General features: G+C 33.1%; 2 protein-coding genes across 2 annotated transcripts; one reads left to right on the top strand and one right to left on the bottom strand.

Moving 5' to 3' along the window:
* Nucleotides 1-2,980: 2,980 nt before the first annotated feature.
* Nucleotides 2,981-10,377, bottom strand: LOC143625513 (lysophospholipid acyltransferase LPEAT2-like). Its single transcript, XM_077095830.1, has 14 exons — nucleotides 9,846-10,377; nucleotides 6,871-7,051; nucleotides 6,731-6,790; nucleotides 6,415-6,578; nucleotides 6,267-6,330; nucleotides 6,111-6,179; nucleotides 5,501-5,596; nucleotides 5,364-5,408; nucleotides 5,170-5,240; nucleotides 5,001-5,067; nucleotides 4,346-4,396; nucleotides 4,047-4,157; nucleotides 3,922-3,969; nucleotides 2,981-3,255 (listed from the first exon to the last, which is right to left on the bottom strand). Exons 1-14 carry the CDS (start codon nucleotides 10,349-10,351, stop codon nucleotides 3,091-3,093), a joined length of 1,698 nt encoding a protein of 565 aa, XP_076951945.1. The 5' UTR covers nucleotides 10,352-10,377; the 3' UTR covers nucleotides 2,981-3,090.
* Nucleotides 10,378-14,481: 4,104 nt separating this feature from the next.
* LOC143625442 (phospholipase D gamma 1-like) lies at nucleotides 14,482-19,934 on the top strand. The gene is made up of 10 exons (XM_077095766.1): nucleotides 14,482-15,915; nucleotides 16,835-16,951; nucleotides 17,036-17,230; nucleotides 17,323-17,565; nucleotides 17,662-17,730; nucleotides 17,861-18,008; nucleotides 18,085-18,233; nucleotides 19,070-19,234; nucleotides 19,309-19,506; nucleotides 19,583-19,934. The coding sequence occupies exons 1-10, from the start codon at nucleotides 14,611-14,613 to the stop codon at nucleotides 19,874-19,876; spliced, it is 2,883 nt and encodes a 960-aa protein (XP_076951881.1). The 5' UTR covers nucleotides 14,482-14,610; the 3' UTR covers nucleotides 19,877-19,934.
* Nucleotides 19,935-20,148: the final 214 nt, after the last annotated feature.

Here is a 20,148-nt window from a genome sequence, read left to right as displayed (position 1 = left end):
ATAAGACATGGGTAATGGTGTTGTCGGGCTAGTTGTTTTTATTACCAGACAGATCAAAGTGTTGTCCTTTCAAAATCGATATATTAGTTGAAAAAAAGTTATGTATATGACACCTGCTAACTATAATGCGTACTGGTATTTTGAACCACACATATAATAGAGAATTATCTGTCGATCATATATATCTATATTTATAACTACACTAAAAGATACTATCTTTTCTCTCTCATTTTCAATTAAATAATAATTTTTATACATTTATTATCACATTTTATTTTCTTATTCACTCACAACCACTTTCAAAAAGTATTAAAATTAAAAAACTATTTTGTGAACAATGTATCTTTAAATTTACTCATGAACAGTATTTTTTTTTTCTTCCACTCACAAGACTCACATATTTATGGATGAACTATTGTGAATGCTATATAATTTTCCTTATTCGATGTAGCTTTAATTTCTTAGTCAATTTGTTTTTGTAAACCCATGAATACTTATAATGTAAAATGAACTGGGTTTTTTAGCTTATCATTTTATAGAACTTTAAAATTTTAATAGTACGATTTTAGATAAAAACCCGACCCAAACCAAAATAATTTAGCTGGTCCAGCTTACCCGGCTAAACAATAAACTTTGTTTTAGTTCTTTAAACTGTGGTCACTAGTTCGACCCATAAATCCCGTCTAAATCGGCTTAACCTGACAGAAATCATCCCTGTCTGCATCAATTGCGCGGTTAAATTTAATTTAGCATATGCATATATTATTGATGTAAAAGTAGTATATTTAAAGAGTTTCAGCAATTAAATTATACAATCATACAAGTTCATCTCATCTCCCTATACTATTAAAACAAAACTATTATTTCACATGTCATTCAACTAGTGTAGTTAATTAGGATGTCAACTAATATTATTATCAGTTATAGAATTAATAATAAAGTTACAAATATAAGTTAAATTGTTGTATTAAATAAAGTTCTTAGATATTTTTTATAAAATTTAATTTATCATTATTTATTTCTTATGAATTCATAAAGTATGTTATTATGTATATTACTAAATTTATTTCTTTATTTTTTGTATTTTTTTAACTACCCATTTATTACACCGGCTACATCCTAGTAAATAAATAAAGAGATGCACTTTTGTTATCAACCTTGATAAATGAAAAATAAACAAAATGCTACAAAGTTTTAGTTAAATAAAATGGTATTGTTATTTTGATTTATATGGGAGTTTTTTAATAACAATAATAGGGTTGGGTTCAAATACATAGTAATCTAAAAACAAACTTGTAGAAAGGGTACTAAACGAACTCTAATAAAACGCAAACTAATTGCATTTAAACCGTCTTGTCGAACTCTATGATATTGGATTTTAGGTTTTCTCTTTTCAATTTCTAGCTTGCAGATTTTAGAATTTTTGGTCGGATAATTGTATATTTATATTTATCATTATGTTTTTTTTAATTATTTTGTCATTGTGTTTTTTTTAATATTATGCTATATTACTCAGCATTGTGTTATATTTTGTTTATCATTGTTTTATATTTTTGATTCCTTGTGTCTTTATACTCTTCCTAGATTTAGGAGTTTGTGTAAGATAACTTAACCCAACGATATTTTTATGTAATAATGATAATCACATAGTGTCTGCAGCCTTAAGTATGGATGATAATGGGTCGGGTTCAGGCCGGGATACCCAAACCCGTTTATAAAATTTAGTTCCATACATGGCCCATTACCCATCAGGTATCAAGCATATCTGCGGGTATTGGGTATACCCTTAGTTTGTTGAAAAATTCATGTTTGGATTTTCAAGCATATATATATTTTTTTACCATTATAATTATCACATATATATTTTATTTATATATGAACTATTACAAATTAAAATTGACACATTACATGTATATAAACACTAACATATAAAAAATTATCACTATAAATTTTATGTTACTTTATGTAAACTTGATTGACATATAAAATATCAATAATGTTTTTTTAAATACATATTTTAAATAAAAAAATATTTTTTTCTCGTATAATGAACCTACAAAAAAGTGGAGTGTTATTAGACAAAGGTTAAGGAAAAATAAAAACTAATAGTTAAAATTTTCCGGGTTTATAATTCGGAATGGGCATGTGGTTTCGAGTAATCGGGCCATGTATCACCAAAATCCCATACATAGCCCGTACCTGCGAAATTTTTTTAAAATAATCTCATACCCTCCCAATACCCGTTGGGCTTCGGGTATACCCGCCCCGGATGATTTAGGTTTTGGGTATACCCGTCAGGCACATGTTATTTCGCCATGCCTACTCATCCTTCCCACATCAAACCATATTATTTTCACATCATCATTACTTTTTAAACTTTATTTAACAAATGTGTTATTTTACTTAGGAAATTATTTAATTAATTAGTTAATTACTATTTTTATAACGCCTTTTTTGAAATAAAACTAAAAATGTATTAAATTCGAGGGCATTTTTTTCACCCATGTGTATGTATTCATCACATTTGTCACTTGAAGCATCATAAACTAACGAATGGCACATATGCATTTCTTTTTTATCTTAGTGATAGACCCGTTCTACCTACAAAATCGTATCTTTGTGAAAAATATTTAAAATGTTCAAATTGACCTTGTTCGTATATATCCATAAGAATGCGATTAAAAAGGCGTAGCTCATCCTGAACTATCGTCTAAATAAACTCTCATCATACACATGCTTGAAGCAAAGTAATCCATCCCACAAGCTTATCCTGAACCCGACCCGATACCCGTAGAGAAGAAATTGTTTGTTCTTGGTCAAGCATAAACTACATAACCGGATCTTCCACATATCAAAAACAAAAACGAAAAAAATTAAAAAATCTTTATAATCAAAAACTTACGTTAAACATGTGTATAATCAAATAAATTCAAACAAAATCAAAAGTCAAAATTTCAAGAGTCAAACAAAATCCATCTACATAAAATTTACAGCAAGAATAATAATAATCCCTTTTCTGACTTGCACCCTATGCATAGAAAGTTGTACATATTTTTTGTTCTTTTAGCACTGGAGAATGGCAAACTTGTATCAAACTATTTCCTCTAAACCTATTGCTGCATCTAAATCTTTATGCTTTAGAAGATGACTGAAATGTGCTATCAGCAATGGATTTCTTCGTAAGCAAGTAACGAAATCGTCCTCGCTGATCCTACCGTCACCATCGACGTCAAACATTTCGAACAGCGCTTGTATCTGTTCAAAAATATATTAACTAGACTATAAATATTGATAAAAGAATATTTTTATGGCTGCAATTTCGACGTGACAATTTGACAAAAATAATTATATTTTGGTTTTTGTCATATCTAACATATTTAATAAACGGGGCGTGTTCGGTAGGGGTGTAAACAAGCCAAATCAAGCTGAGCTTAAACGAGCTCGAGCCTAACAATAAGTGTGTTTAATAGACAAGCCCAAGCTTCAATTATTGAGCTTGAGTAGGCTCGCGAGCCTAAATAGCCTATTAGTTATACAATTCTTATTTAATATTATTAAATATATATTTACATAATAATTACTATTAGTACATATAAAGTTATTATAAAAATAGCTAAATGATATGTAATGTTATATATAAAAGTTACAATTTTACACATATATTAAAATATATAAATAAAATAATTAATGCATAATAAACGAGCCAAGCCTGAACCAACTTGAGCTTGAAAATATACTAAAGAGCCGAGTTTGAGCTCGACTCAATACATTTACATCTCTAGTGTTCGGATTAACTTGTTTAACCCGTGTGATTAAACAGATCGACCTACCAACCAGTTTAAAACATTTACAACAAAATCACAACTCATTCGACATGCCAACACGACGCAATTGACACCGACACGCCTAAGAAACACTTACCTCGCTCATGGTCAGGGAGGGTATAGCCGGGCTCGTGGAACCTCCAAACTGTATACGAACACGAATTAGATAATATTTTAGTGGTTTAAATATCAAGAAACTAAACAAAAATTATTTAGTATTACTTCCAACAATGAAATGTAATGATCTTTGTCTTCATCGCTTTCATTAAAAGCCGCTTCGCATGCTTGCTGGAATAATGGCAGCTTCAGAATGTGAGCCGATCCTACCAAGAACTGCATCATTTAAACTTTACGGTAAATATTTACGGACATGGGACCCACAGAGAAGTATTTTTAACATAAGCAAAGACGGAACCATATGATTAAAATATTTAGTGGATCTCGGTTTTTTTTAATTTAATACGAAACAATAACGAGACCCGTAAAATGAAGGGCACTTATGCATATATAGACATAGTTACCTCTTTGAAGGTAATAACACCGTTCTTGTTGACATCAATAAACCGAAAAATCTGTCACAAAGAAGAAAGCTTGAAGTTGTCAATGACCAGAACAGAACAACAGTAATTTAATAAAAAAAAAATACTCCTAAAGTTTTCTGTTATTCATCCTGCTTTGACTTTATCAAAGACTACTTTCAGGTTTATTTTATAGTATAACTTTATAATAAAACTAAACTGTAACAAATTGTAATCTAAATTCTATAAATATAATTTTATCAAGCACAAACTGCATTATTAAAAGGTATTGAATATTTTTGCAAATTTTTATTTGAGGCACTTGCATTCTTTTGTTCATTGAAGGTATATGGCTAAAAATGCTGATGTGGCAGTACATGTGGCATGCCGTGTGTACATGACATGCTGACTAAATTTTTGTGGCGTCGAAACCTAAAAAAATCCATTTTTTATGCATAAAAGAAAGGTATAATAATTTTTATTGACAAAAAAAGTTAAATACTACAAATGGAAAATTGCATAAAGTTTAGTACTTTTTAGTGCAGTTTGCGGTTTTATTATATACAACTGATAATCATGAGTTGAAGAACAACATCTAATACGAAAATGAAAAAAAAAAGTAAATTATAAAGAAAGCGGAAGTGGTTTGCTTACTGACATTTTCCGAAAGGGGAGAATGTTTCAATCTTAAAACCCTAATAAAATCTTGATATTTAACACATCCACTGAAACAAAACGCAAGTAGTTGAATTTTAACACATCTGCTGTAAATCTTCTGCTGAAAAATATAAATAAAATGATAACAACGATTTCTCAAAGGAATATACCTGCTGTCTGGATTCATGGCAAGAAATTGTTCCAAAAAGTCGACAGCTTCCGAAGAGTTCAAATGATATAACTAGAAACACCAGGAAAACAAATTCATATCAGTTAAGTAAATTTTGCAGAACTAAATAATAAACAAATTTCAATTCATATGAAAATTACAAAACGATAACTTTGCTAACGAGTAAAAACTTACTTTTTGGATTTTCGCCATTTCAACCATAAAAAGTGAAAAATCCTCCTGCAAAAAGAACGAACTACGGTGAGATTTGTTTATAAAGAAGAAATTTTAATTAGATCTTATATTTAAACTTATTGAAAAATTGTAGACACCTGTCCAGCCTCAAGTGCCTTTGAAAGAAGAGCATAATCTGCAAAAGAATGTTGTGTTTGTACAACATTTAGAGCAGAAGCCATTGCTCTCCCGGTCTGCAAAATCACCAAGGTTAATTAAATATTAAATAAATATACACTCGTTTAAGTCGTTTCTTTATAACAAAAATATAAAGGAACCATGAAAAATTTAACAGTAAAGAAAAATGCTTTGAATAATTATTATTAATCTAAATGAATTAATAAAAAAAGCTAATTCTTTAATATACTAAATGCACGTCATGTTGAAAGACCAATATGAATTACTGTTGGATTTACAAATGTTTCTATAGTTCCATATTTTCATGATACATCTGGATTAATATTGGTTTATCATGTCTCCACTAACTCATATTCAGTGTACTTTACTAAATATTTGTTATACGATTTTTAGCTGCACTTTTTATTGACGATAAACATTCGTTAGTATGAAAGGTTTCTAATAATCCTTTATGCTACAAAGTGCAATATTGGTTGGTATTTTTAATTTTATTTGTATTAATAAAACACATTAACATGATAAAGAAAAAGAAATAATATTTTAATTTAAGATATAAAGTTATAAACTAACCCTTTCAGCAAAGCGCGCAGCACTCTCCTTTTGATGTTGTGAGGGTGAAATAACAGGAAGATATTCAACCTGATTTATTTAATACAAAACAAAACAATATTATTATAGAAGCTTTAGAATTTAAATATCATCAAGTTAAGCATACCGGTATACTACCTCCATAAAATTGTGAAACTGCATGAACATCCTAAACATGAGGGTGGCCAACGCAATATGACCCCTATAGCAACGAAAGACGCCAATTAAAAACCATAATAATGTTAAATAAGAAGTAAAATTTAATAAACCTAAGAGCTGAGTTTACCATGATTGATCAAAATGTACGTGAGGATAACGAACGACCACCGGTTGAATTGGATAACCAGGAATAAATGCACCGAGTTGGAAAGAAATAAGCTGCCTTCCATTGGTTGTGGTTCCCTCGGGAAACAAAAGTACTCGTGGATATCTATTGCTTGCCGCCCGTTTCTGTATACAAATCCTTGAAACAATACATCTGTATCAACTTTGTATATGTGCTCATAGAATACAAAAGCTAATATTTTTAAAGTAATATCAACTATCAAGTTATCAACTTTCAAAATTGGTAAGCAAAATTTTAAAGAACGAAGGCGTGCTACCTTTATTTCATTCACAGCTTGCTTCCGTGATTGATATGAGAATCGATTCACATATATCACCTGAAAATAAAATATTTAATAAAACAACATATATATATATATATATATATATAGTAAAACTAGTAATAGTTTGAATTTACCTGCATTGCTCTGATTATGACTCCAACAAAGGGCATGGAATTGTGTGACTCGGCTGCGACGATTGTTGGAAATAATTCATAGAAAAAGAATATTGGATCAATGTATGATACATGATTAGAAACAAGAATTGGTGCGGTTTCCCTTGGAGCTGGTTTCCCTTTTCTTTTAATCCAATGGTAGCTGCATCATATGAAACAAAAAAGTAAGATTTTTAACAACTTTATTAACTTCATAATACGCAATTTTACTCTCCATGAAACCAAAAAAAAACAAACCAAAACAAAAACCGACGGTTAGATTTTATGTTTTTGTAATAACCGAACTTACTGTTTTGTTGTGTTTTGGTTTTGCATGTATAAAATCCGGAAAATTCGAATGAAACCGAATTTATAGATTTTCAATTTTTGTTTTTTTATGTGATTTGTAAGAACTTAATATACACGTAACTCAAATACTTTACCCCAAATGTTTAATAATTAATTAGTTATTAATTAACAGGACAATTTACGCCCAAAATTCATTACTTTGGACCAAAAAAAAATTTCGGCTCAAAATTTCAAGAATAAAATGACAAAATCGAACCGAAACTGTAAAACCAAAACCAAAAGGTTTTCAAAAATTCAAAATCCGAAGTTTCGGTTTTAGCCCAAAACCAACCCAGACTGAACCATTCACACCAAAGTATTACAAAAAATAACATTAAAAATTGATTTGAAAAGTAATTGCAGGACTAAAAATCAAGTTTAATTATCAACAAGTCAAACATATATTTGTCACATAACTAAATAAAAATTTGTAATTGATATAACACAAATGAAAACAAGATCCCTCTAGGACAGAGTTTAATAATCAATTGCTTATTAATTAACAAAATGATTTATGCCCATAATTCATTATCTTGAGCCAAAATTTCTTTTTTATTTCGCCCCAAAAATTTCAAGCTCAAGTGGCAAAACTGCAAAAACCGAAATCTAACCGAACCCAAATAGAAAACTGTAGAACGTACAGTTTTAGCCAAAACCGACCCAAACCGAACCTTCCACACCAAAGTATTACAAAAATAACTGCAGGGCTAAAAAAATCAAGCTCATTTATCAACAAATCAAGCTTACGTTTTTGCAAACTTAGATAAAAATCTGAATTTGATCTTACCCAAATGAAAACTAAATCCCTCTGGAACAGAGTCTAGTAACATACATATAAAAGCAATGTTTTGTTTTTCATTTTATGTAATTTATAAGAATTTATTAAATCATCATCATCATCATCGTATTCAGTATATCCCACCAATAGCAAAGCTATGGTAGGGTCTGAGGAGGGTAAGATGTAGGCAGCCTTACCTCTACCCCATAGGGATAGAGAGGCTGCTTCCGGTGAGACCCCCGGCTCGATAGTAGTTTTGCATCAAGCCTTGGACATAAGGCACATAGCACTCAATCATCGGGACACCAGCTGATCGGTGCATGTACCCTTATCTTTCAGCTATCAACGCCACTACATGATGCCTGATTAACCGTCCGTCACTTTTAACGTTATTTTCACGAGATTAGTAAAATAACGTCAAAATTAGTGCAATTTCACTTTTGCCCACCCGAGGGTTCACACATATATACATCATATTTAATAAGAATTTATTAAATACGTAACTCAAATATTTTAGCCCAAATGTTTAATAATCAATTAATAATTAACAAATTGAGTATGCCCAAAATTCATTACTTTGGATCATTTTTTATTGGTCCAAAATTTTTGAACTCAAATGAGAAACCGAAAAAAACCAAAATCTAACCAAACCCAAACCATAAAACCAAAACCAAACGGTTTTCAAAAATTCAAAACCAAAGTTTCGGTTTTTAGTTCGGATTTAGCCCAAAACCAATCCAACCAAGTTCATTTATAAACAAATCAAACACATATATTTTTCCAATCAAATAAAAATCCAAACTTGAACTTAATTCTTAACCAAATGAAAACAAGATCCCTCTAGTACATAACCTAGTAACATACCATAACCCTACACCTCCATTTCGGCATCGGATTCAGTTTATCTTTCCACCCATATAAAGCAATTTTTTTTCATTTTATGTAATTTATAAGAATTTAATAAATATGCAACTCAAATATTTTCGCCCCAATGTTTAATAATCAATTAATATTAATTAACAAAACGATGTATGCCCAAAATTCATTATTTTGGATCATTTTTTTTTCTCGGTCCAAAATTTTAAAACTCAAGTGACAAAACTGAAAAACCCGAAATCGTCCGAACCCAAACCTAAACCGTAAAACAAACGGTTTTCAAAAATTCAAAAACCAAATTTTCGGTTTTAGCCCAAAACCAACCCAACCAAGTTCAATTATTAACAAATCAAGCTTATATTTTTTGCATAATTAAATAAAAATCTGAACTTGATCTTACCCAAATGAAAACAAGATCACTCTGTAGTAACATACATAACCCTACATCTCCCATCTTCAGTTTTACTTTCCACTCATATAAAGCAATTTTTTGTTTCTTATTTTATGTAACATAATAATTTAACAAATACGTAACTCAAATATTTTAGCCCAAATATAATCAACTAGTTATTAATTAACAAAATGATTAAGCCCAAAGTTCATTATTTTTTACCTTTTTTTTTCGGTCCAAAATTTTCAAACTCAAATGACAAAACTGAAAAACCAGAAATCAAACCAAACCCAATTTCCAAAAACCGAAGTTTTGGTTTTTAGTCTGGTTTTAGCCCAAACCGAAGTTTCTTAGATCAATTTTATCTCGATCCAAAATTTTCAAACTCAAATGACAAAACCAAAAAAACCCGAAATTAAACCTAAACCGTACGGTTTTCAAAAATTCAAAAACCGAAGTTTCGGTTTTAGCCCAAAACCAACCCAACCAAGTTCAATTATCAACAAATCAAGCTTATGATTTTGCTAAACTAAATAAAAATCCAAACTTGATCTTAATTCTTACCCAAATGAAAACAAGATCCCTCTAGTACAAAGCCTAGTAACATACATAACCCTACACCTCCATTTCGGCATCGGATTCTGCGTATCTTTCCACCCATGTAAAGCAGTCTTAGTAGCCACATACCCAATCAACATACACACCCCAAACAACACAACTCTAACCACAACAATTGGCACACAAATCAGCATCTTGATCCACTCATACACTCCCACAATCTTGGGCGTCTGGTTTCTAAACGGGTCAACGGTGGTTGACCCGGGTGGGTCAAACCCATCAGACCCGATAACCCGATATGGGTTTTGCTCAGTTTGGTCAGTTGGTGTTGGATCAGTGTAAAGTTTGAGTCTTGATGGTGAATCTTGATTTGTGGGTGTTTGTGGTTGAATCTTGATTTGTGGGTCGGTGATGGTGATGGTGTGATTTGGGTTGGTGGTGGTGGTGGGTGTGTGGTGGTTGCCGGCGGTGGACGGTAGTAGGTGGCGGCGGAGGTCGTCGGCCGGCGACATTATTATTATTTGCAGTCAAAAAGAAAGAGGGAAAGGTGGTCTGGTTTTGGACGCTATTTTTGTCATTTTAAATTGTCATTATGTTGGTGGTGAATTACAAATTTACCCTTTGGGTTTTGGATTTGTGGCTGAAAACATCCCTGGATTGTTGTAAGTTTCCAACCAATGGGGCAATAAAAGTGTTGGTGTTTGTATATTAGTATAATACATGAGGTAAGCATTCTCGTAATTAGGGAAGAGCAAATTCAGTATCGATTTGGTACCATCGGTATCGAATTGGTATCAAAGTTTTGAGTTTCGTGATCGGTACTGTACGGTACCAGAATTTCTTGAATTTTTACCTTCAATATTGTTATTGTCTCGGTACCGGTACCGAACCGAATATTTCGGTACCGGTACCAAGATTTGTGATTTTTCGGGATCGTGATTTTCGGTACCGGTCTCGTCCCTACTCAGAACGCGTCATATGATTATGTGATTCGGTTTTGTAAATGATATGGTCTAGTTATGAATGGTTGTGAGAATAGGATATAGAAAATGTTACATTTGGGGTTTTATTGTACGCACCGTAAAAAAATTTAATATTTTCTGGTAGTGGTTGTGAGTGAAGAAGAAAAAACAAGATAACGATGAATATATGCAATCGTACCCTTTGAGTTTTGGTTTTGTGGCTGAAAACATCCTTGAATTGTTACAAGTTTCCAATCATTGGGTCAGGAAAAGGTGTTGGTGTTTGTATGTTAGTATAATAGATTAATAGATGAGGTGAAACCATGTGGGATTTTGTTGATTTTGACTTGGTGAATGGTGATGACTGATTATGCATTTTTATTTTTTTAAAGGAAGAAATTTTGTAAAACTAAAAAGAGGAATCTTCTAACCGGCGGCCATGAGTCGAAGAACATTACTGATGCGTTTTTTGAAGCGATCAACAGCACAATGGACTAATTATTAATCAAAGGCGAAAAATAGAACTTAAGATTCCAAAAACAATGTTTTTACTTTGTGGTTTTACCCTAGCAAAACCACAAAGTAAAACAAAGATTACACAAAAAGAACTCACTTTATTATCTCTAATCACTTGTGTGATTGACCTATGTTTATTATTGAAATCTTGTTTCATCATTCTTCAAATTGTCTAAATCGTTAGCAATAATCACTTGTATCCCATAACTCTTCTCTTTTGTTAGCTATTGTGTATTTGGGAACTCCAAAAATTGTTGTACTAATAGCTTGACCCGTTAGAAAATTACTGACCAAATCATCCTCGCAAAACAACAATTTATCAAATAGAGAATGGGACACAATTTTTGGATTGTTGGTGATGAGTTCCTTAATGTAATTATGGTTATTAGTATTGTTTGGTGATATAAAGATTCTAGACAAATAATATGACGGGCACGAGCTTTTCAACTAATAATTAATAAAATGAACAAATTACAATAGAGAGACAAGTAAGCGGGCAACAAATTGCGATGCAACCCTCTTTTGAATGACAAATACTGTCATACTGAAAACAAAGTTACAGTTTTTTGCGCGCCGATATGTTATTGTGGTTGGATGTATATTGTAGATCAAAACTTTTAGGGTGTTAGTTGTAAATGTGTTGAAGTTCAAGTAGACTTTTCAATTTTAGTAAACGTCATATTCTTTTACATGCCTCTAATTAGTAAGTATTATTAATATCGTCCACTTTTCAATTTTATTACCATAAATTCAAAAAGTTTTAAAAAGTTGAAAATGATGTTGCTTCTCGCAAATAGAATTACACAACTTATTTTAATTTAAATTTTTATTCCTTTCAAACTACCAAAAAGATGTTAACAAATAACAAATAACGATTTATTCACATATATTATGAAATACTATAGTATTTTGTCACAAAACAAAAATACCAATTCTTGTTACTTCAAAAAGAATTTTACAAATCCAAATACAAATAAACAAGAGCAAATCCAATCAACGAAAATACAAAATTGAAGGAGACTAACGTTTAGATGATATCGACTTCTCTTTTTAACCAGTTATAAGTATCTCCTTATCTTTTTCAATATTGCATAACAATCCTTCTATTTTAACTTCCTGGCATTCTAGTAACATAGTCACAAACTCTTAACTGAAACTCTGAAAGAGACTGTTAACACGTTCAACCAGCTATTAAAACATCAAATTATAAGATTATCCCAAATGAAGTGAACATAAAGTCATACTTTTAACATATTTGTTACTATATTTATTTACTTATTTTGATTTTACCACCATGAATGTTGAGTTGCTATTTTGTCCTAGTCATGTTAAAAAGAATATTTTATCTGGAACGTGTAGTTACGCTATATCTTCACAACAATGAAGATATATACCAATGGAACGCGAAATCACCGTAACATGACGAGATGCTCAAAAGTAATCAAGATGAAAATCGATACTCCAAAAATAAAAAACTGCTTATAACATTAACAATAGTTTCGTCTCGAAAAATATCAAGACACTTTAAAATATAAAAACGATGGTTATGTATATGTATAGTACTTAAAAGGATAAGTTGATTAATATGTCAACCTTATTGATCTTTTTAGCTAAATTCACACTATTGCTAATTAGCTAACTTTTTTTTTACTATAGTTATAGTTAATACTATTCATTTTGTTCACCTCAGTTGAATGTCAATTTAACTATATTGCCTTTTGTTGTTTTATATCAATCCGAATACAACTCATTGTTAACTACAAGCAACTAAGTATTACATTAACATTTAACTCTATCTCCGTTTAACGATTATAAGTTATTGGAAACGTTTATCATCCCATAATTTCATGTTCGTTCATAAATGTCATGATGCTGAATGAGAGGCTACAAGAATGTATATGTTAGGGCTGACTGAACATGTCTTATCGTTTTAAACAGGCTAGCAATAATGTGATTAACACAATTATCAAACATCAATACAAATCGTGTCTTAAACATGTACATGTTTTTGCCATACCTAATAGATGTATGTAAGTGTCTCATCACACAAAGAAAGTCTCGTGACTGAACTATGACGTATAGATTGTATATATACCGGTTTTGGTGACGTGGCATGGGTTCTCCATCCGATCAGAGTAATATCGCTTAATTATTCATAATTAGTTAGTTTGTTATTTTTGGCCCCCAATTAATTTGTCATAACGACATCTAGTTTAATACGATTATCCTAATCCAAATCATCACAATTCCTTCCGTATCCATCCTACACCTTTCGTACACTGACGAAATGATCTTAACGTATTACCACCGTATTATCCGTAACTTTAACACACATCATAACTTTTTTTAAACACTACACATGTCCTTTACTAAAATTGTCACCCTTATAATTTCATTTTTTTCTGAACATCAGAGAATCTCATGTGTAAACATAAATTTTCGGGGCTATGTCCAAAGTTGACTCCTGTACCTTCTGATGCGCGGGACCCAGATGAAATCTTTAAACCCTTGCCCCTCTGTCAGGTTCAAACCCGGGATTAAAACCCTGATTCATCCATTCACCCAGATGTTCTTCGAACCAGACCAAGTAGGAATCGAACCTGCGTCTAAACTTTAGGAGGGCAAGCCTCTTACCACTAGACCAACCAACCTAAACAAAAAATATAATAACAGTTTAAATCTATAAAAATTTAATAATTTACACAAGAGAGTTCTGCTCTTGTGGCGGCACAATGACTGTTAAGTGACAGTTGTCGGTATGGTTTCCCAGTGGAACGCTCAAGCCAAACTCTGAAACTATCGTGAGCCCGGTTAAAACATCATAGTTTTGACAAGAGTGATGCTAACGAGACTCTCCAAATTAAAGATTGCGGTGACTTAAAACAAAAAAAAGAAAGAAATATTAATAATAAACAAATGGCTTCCCACAAATTTTCAAAAATCTGGTAAAGATTTTCCGTTATAATTGCAACTAATTTTACCTATATCCTTCTCTTTTCCCACCATTTTCGTTGACCTGTAATGTTCTAATTTCAATCTGTAAATCATCCCCATCAACCTCTTCCATAATCAAAGGTACATACATACATTCATACATACATCTCTATATTATTAATTTTAACACTCTTATCATATACATATATATACACATACATATATATTTAGGTTAGGTTTTATCATATCAAATTGTTGTGATCTATATTGTGATTACAATTATTATTATTATACATGATATGATTAATTCACATGACCCATAATTGCATGCATGTCTCTTTGTGTGCATATATGAATGCATGGCTAACAATAACCCTAATTCCAATCAACCACCTTATCCTTACCCGTACCCATACCCGTACCAGTATCCATACCAATATCCCTATCCTTTTCCATACCAATCACCGCCGGGCGCACCACCACAACACCCTCCTCAACCCTTCGTATGTCAGTATCCCGGATACATATATCCGCTTTCTTCTCAACCAAATATTCATGATCAAAGTGTTGATAGTGTGACCACTATGAACACTCGTAGCGTTGATGATACGTCGAGTATATTGACTAGTTCCGTAAATAAAAAAGAGTCTCACAATCATCTTCATCATCATCATCATAGTGCTTCTTATCCAAGTGCTTTCACAGGCTGTTCTTCTCATATGGGCTCACTTGATTCAACTCAACTTGTTGCTATACAACATCACGCGTCGTTAGATCTAGCCAACCATCAAAACTACCAAATCGTGCCGTTTGGGACACAGAAAAAGGCTTTAAAAGTCCTATTGTTACATGGGAATCTTGATATTTGGGTGCACGAGGCCAAGAACCTTCCGAATATGGATGTGTTTCATAAAACAATGGGGGATGTCTTGAACAAGTTTTCAGGGAAACAAACGAGTGACCCTTATGTGGCGGTTGCTATAACGAGTGCCGTGATTGGAAGGACTTATGTGCTTACAAATAGTGAAAATCCCATTTGGAATCAACATTTTAGTGTCCCGGTTGCTCATCATACGGCTGAAATTCATTTTCTAGTTAAAGATAGTGATGTTGTCGGGTCACAACTTATAGGAGCGGTTGCAATCCCGATTGAACATATATACACAGGGTCGAAAATCGAAGGTCTTTTTCCATTAATAAATGCAAATGGAAGACCATGTAAAAATGGAGCAAGTTTAGCACTTACAATGCAATATATACCAATGGCAAGGTTGAGCTTATATAAAAATGGCGTTGGGGCGGGCCCACAATATGACGGTGTGCCCGGGACTTACTTCCCGTTAAGAAAAGGCGGGAGGGTTACTTTGTACCAAGATGCACATGTGCCGCATAAAAGTCTTCCGGACGTTGAGTTAAGTGATGGCACACATTATGTTAATGGGACATGTTGGGTTGATATATTTAACGCGATTACTGATGCAAAGCGTCTTGTTTACATCACCGGATGGTCCGTGTGGCATAAAGTGAAGTTGGTTCGTGACGAGGAGAATGAGCCGGTGTGTGCGTTGGGAGATCTTTTGAAGATGAAATCACAAGAAGGTGTTAGGGTGTTGCTTCTTGTTTGGGATGATCCTACTTCAAGAAATATAATGGGGTACAAAACAGTAAGTTTCTTTGCTTCTAATGTTATTTTAGGCTTGATAATAACTTATACTACATGTGGCAAAATGAATGATTTGGATAACAAATCAACGGGGTTCGGGTCAACGCAGGTAATTGTTTGGCATCTATTTAAACTCATCAGGCTGCGTTGACCCGAATCACCTTTTGTTAATATTTTTTTTAATAAAATTAATGCGTTAAATATGACTACAAAGTTTTATTATTTCTGAAATCTTACCTTATGAAGAAGCAATTAGGAGGTTTTAAGCGTTAAAACTAAAGTTTAACTCGTTTATTTTAAGCTATACTTTTTACCTGTGTGATCTACAATGATAAATTAGTTCCTAAGTAATATTTTTTTGAACGGAGTAAACTGTGGTTTTCGTCCATGTGGTTTGTTCAAATATGCGGTTTTAGTCATATAGTTTCAAATTTGCGATTTTCGTCCATGTGGTTTCATTTCACTGGCAATTAAACCCGAATTCACTAACCCCGTTAAGTTTGATCGTTAAACTCATCAGCGTGCCCCTCACGTGAGGGGCAGTTTTGTCCCTTTTCTCCCCAAATAAACCCCAGTCCTAATTCACAAGCCCCCTCACGTGAAGGGTTGGGGTGTATTTGGGAAAAAAAGGACAAAGCTATCCCTCAAATGAAGGGCACGCTGATGGGTTTAACGACCAGACTTAACAGGATTAGTAAATTCGGGTTTAGTTGCAATTGTAATGAAACCACAGGGACGAAAATCGCAAATTTGAAACTGTTGGACTAAAAACCGCACATTTGGACAAACCAGGGACGAAAACCACAACTCACTCTTTTGAACGGCTGCCATGTCTAGTATGGTATATAACAAATAAGGATATGATTATGTACAACACAAGATGATATAGTTAACTGGTGTAAATGAGTTCAAATCTTCAGGATGGACTAATGGCTACTCATGATGAAGAAACTCGGCGTTTCTTTAAACACTCACCCGTGCAAGTACTGCTTTGCCCTCGTATGGCCGGAAAGAAACATAGTTGGGTCAAGAAAAAGGTACCTTAAATATTAATCTAACTAGTTATATATATTTTTTCCACCTTTATAACTTTTTTTTGTATATACATTTTTGTTTCATAGGAAGTTGGAACGATCTACACGCACCACCAGAAAACCGTGATTGTAGATGCTGACGCTGGAAACGGTAGAAGAAAGATCATATCTTTCATAGGTGGACTTGACCTCTGCAACGGGCGATATGATAATCCACAACATCCGATTTTTAGATCTTTAGAGACCCTACACGCACAAGATTATCATAATCCAACATTCACGGTAAACGAAAGTTAAAAATGAAATATACTAATATAGACAAATTATATGAAGAAATATGGAAATTATTAAAGTTTTGGTATTTTTCGTAACAGGGGAGTGTTAGCGGTTGTCCAAGAGAACCATGGCATGATTTGCATAGCAAGATTGATGGGCCCGCAGCGTATGATATTATGACCAACTTCGAGGAACGATGGGTAAAGGCGTCAAAGCCACGAGGCATAAAGAAACTGAAAACTTCGACCAATGCTTTGCTAAAACTAGAAATGTTTCAGGAAATTTTGGGTCAAAATGATCAAACTTGCTCTAGTGATGATCCTGAGGAGTGGCATGTACAGGTATATAAATCGCGACCCGTTTACTTTCAATGAATAAAGAGGACACAGTTTTTTTTTTTTAATATGTGTGATATAATTATGTTTTGTGCAATGCAGATATTCCGTTCGATTGATTCGAACTCTGTAAAAGGATTTCCAAAGGACCCTCAGGAAGCTACTGCCAAGGTGATGATATAAATCATTTTATTTTGGATTTCAAGGGTCTAGTTAAATCTGCAAAAAAAAATAAAAAAATAAAAAAAAATGTTGACATAAGATTTATGAGAATATGTGATAAATAAACTTGTTGGAACAGAATTTGGTTTGCGGGAAGAACGTGTTAATCGATATGAGCATACATTCTGCATATGTAAAAGCGATCCGTTCTGCACAACATTTCATCTACATTGAAAACCAGTACTTTATCGGGTCGTCGTACAACTGGAAATCTTACAAAGACTTGGGTAAGAAACATTCTTGTAATGTTATATTATTGTTCAGTTATTATATAACTTAACGGATTATTGTTAAAACATATAGGTGCCAACAACTTGATTCCAATGGAGATTGCTCTTAAGGTTGCTAGTAAAATCAGGGCCCACGAACGGTTTGCTGTGTATATTGTCATACCAATGTGGCCCGAGGGCGTCCCCACAGGTTCTGCAACTCAGAGGATTTTATTTTGGCAGGTATATTATTATTCGGATGTTATATTCAGACACCAGCATGTCAGGGCCTATATGACTCGTATAGGCCTATACGAGGTGCATATGTACCTACTACGCCTATACGAGGCGTATAGGCCCTAATGTTTCGTATAGAGACTGAGGCCTATATGTCTATATAGGCATATATGAATCGTATATACGCATAGTATTGAGTATTGTCCGAGATTATTGCCTCGTTATACTCTGGAGTACGTAGCCAGCTTATCGTATAAAAAATAACAAAAATAGGGTGTGTTTTTAGAATTTGTTATAAAATCCTGTTCAAAGTTATAATTTTTCTTTCTTTTCTAAAGCATAAAATTAATAAACATATGACGTCTTTTAAGACGCTTTGCCACCATCTATACGACCTGTATAGGCCTATACGAGTCGTATAGATGGGACCTAGTGTCTGGTTATAAGGCCATGTGTAATAGGCGATAAATAGGGGTGAAAAGGGGCGACATATATGGAACACCGCCTCCCAGGCAATTTGTTTGGGGGGGGACTACTTTTTGTCGCCTGTTCTTATTATTGATAATAATATTATTATAATAGGATGTGTGTGTAATATATATATATATATATATATATATATATATATATATATATATATATATACGGGGCTACAACACAATTTCACCCCTAAAACAAAAACCCACTTTTTTTTTACTTTTTTGTCACATGGCGCAAATTGCCCCATTTTGTAGTCCCTCTACTACACATAGCCTAAGGATCTGGTGTATGTATAGCGCATGCCTTATAATTACATTCTTTGACTTCTATTTTGGAAAGTATTAACTAATAATAATTTGCAGAACAAAACAATGCAAATGATGTATCAAACTATCTACAAGGCTTTGGTGGAGGTTGGTCTTGAAGAAGCATTTTCGCCGCAAGATTATTTAAATTTCTTTTGTTTAGGGAACCGTGAGGCGTACGACCATATTTCACCCGGCCTTAGTCCTGATGCTACTCCTCAGGTTAACCACCTTCTAGTGAAACATTATATTGCATTTAACACGGTGAACTAATCGTTGCTTTTGATTATTTGTAGGGGTTGGCGCGTAAATACAGACGTTTCATGATCTATGTTCATTCAAAAGGCATGATAGTGGATGATGAGTTTGTACTTATAGGCTCTGCAAACATAAACCAACGGTCGATGGAGGGAACTCGAGATACAGAAATCGCAATGGGGGCCTACCAACCTCGTCATACTTGGGCCAAAAATCTCACCGATCCAAGAGGACAGGTAACCAGTCGTATTTTTCACAAGTTTTATTTTCACATGTGAAATGACATGAAAAATGTTATGATGGTTTTGTAAGATACATGGATATAGAATGTCTCTTTGGGCCGAGCATCTCGGCACGGTGCACGACAGCTTTTTGAAGCCCGAATCGATAGAGTGCGTGAGACAGGTTAGATCCATGGGTGAAGCGAACTGGAACCAATTTGCATCTGAAGAAATAAGTGAAATGAAAGGTCATCTGCTGAAATATCCTGTCGAAGTTGTTAGAAGTGGTAAGGTGAAATCTCTTCCGGGATATGAAAGCTTCTTGGATGTAGGCGGTCAAATCATCGGGTCGTTTCTTGGAATTCAAGAGAATTTGACTATTTGATAAAAATGAGTTTTTGATTTTTGTAAAGAACCAACTTTTAGTTTATAGATTCTTTGTTGTTGCAAATAATTGACTTCAATATGTATATGATCATAACAAGGAAGATTTACACTACAAAAGTTATAAGTTTGAGAAAAGATTTGGCTTACGGTTGATGTCTCTTGTGCGTTGAGGTGTATATGCTAGGGCCGAGAAAACTAACACGAACTACGTGTTGCAATTATAGGTGATCAAAATGTCCACAAATACCACGAGGGTTACTATGTCGTTCG

The sequence above is a fragment of the Bidens hawaiensis genome, unplaced genomic scaffold (genome assembly GCF_021521415.1).
Source record: "Bidens hawaiensis isolate Kalapana, Puna unplaced genomic scaffold, B.hawaiensis_p1.1 tig00004105_1, whole genome shotgun sequence".
In the NCBI taxonomy this organism is placed as follows: domain Eukaryota; kingdom Viridiplantae; phylum Streptophyta; class Magnoliopsida; order Asterales; family Asteraceae; genus Bidens; species Bidens hawaiensis.
Note: the sequence above shows the minus strand (reverse complement) of the source record. Positions and strands in the feature narration are given on the sequence as shown.

Excerpts from the sequence above, each read along its gene's own strand:
- LOC143625513 (XM_077095830.1), bottom strand. The coding sequence starts at position 10,351 with ATGTCGCCGGCCGACGACCTCCGCCGCCACCTACTACCGTCCACCGCC. Across the intron at positions 5,068-5,169 it reads GCCATGAATCCAGACAGCAG|TGGATGTGTTAAATATCAAG; the intron begins GTATATTCCTTT and ends GTTTTGTTTCAG. Across the intron at positions 4,397-5,000 it reads ATTCTCCCCTTTCGGAAAAT|ATTTTTCGGTTTATTGATGT; the intron begins GTCAGTAAGCAA and ends TCTTTGTGACAG.
- LOC143625442 (XM_077095766.1), top strand. The coding sequence starts at position 14,611 with ATGGCTAACAATAACCCTAATTCCAATCAACCACCTTATCCTTACCCG. Across the intron at positions 16,952-17,035 it reads ATAGTTGGGTCAAGAAAAAG|GAAGTTGGAACGATCTACAC; the intron begins GTACCTTAAATA and ends TTTGTTTCATAG. Across the intron at positions 17,731-17,860 it reads CTCAGGAAGCTACTGCCAAG|AATTTGGTTTGCGGGAAGAA; the intron begins GTGATGATATAA and ends TTGTTGGAACAG.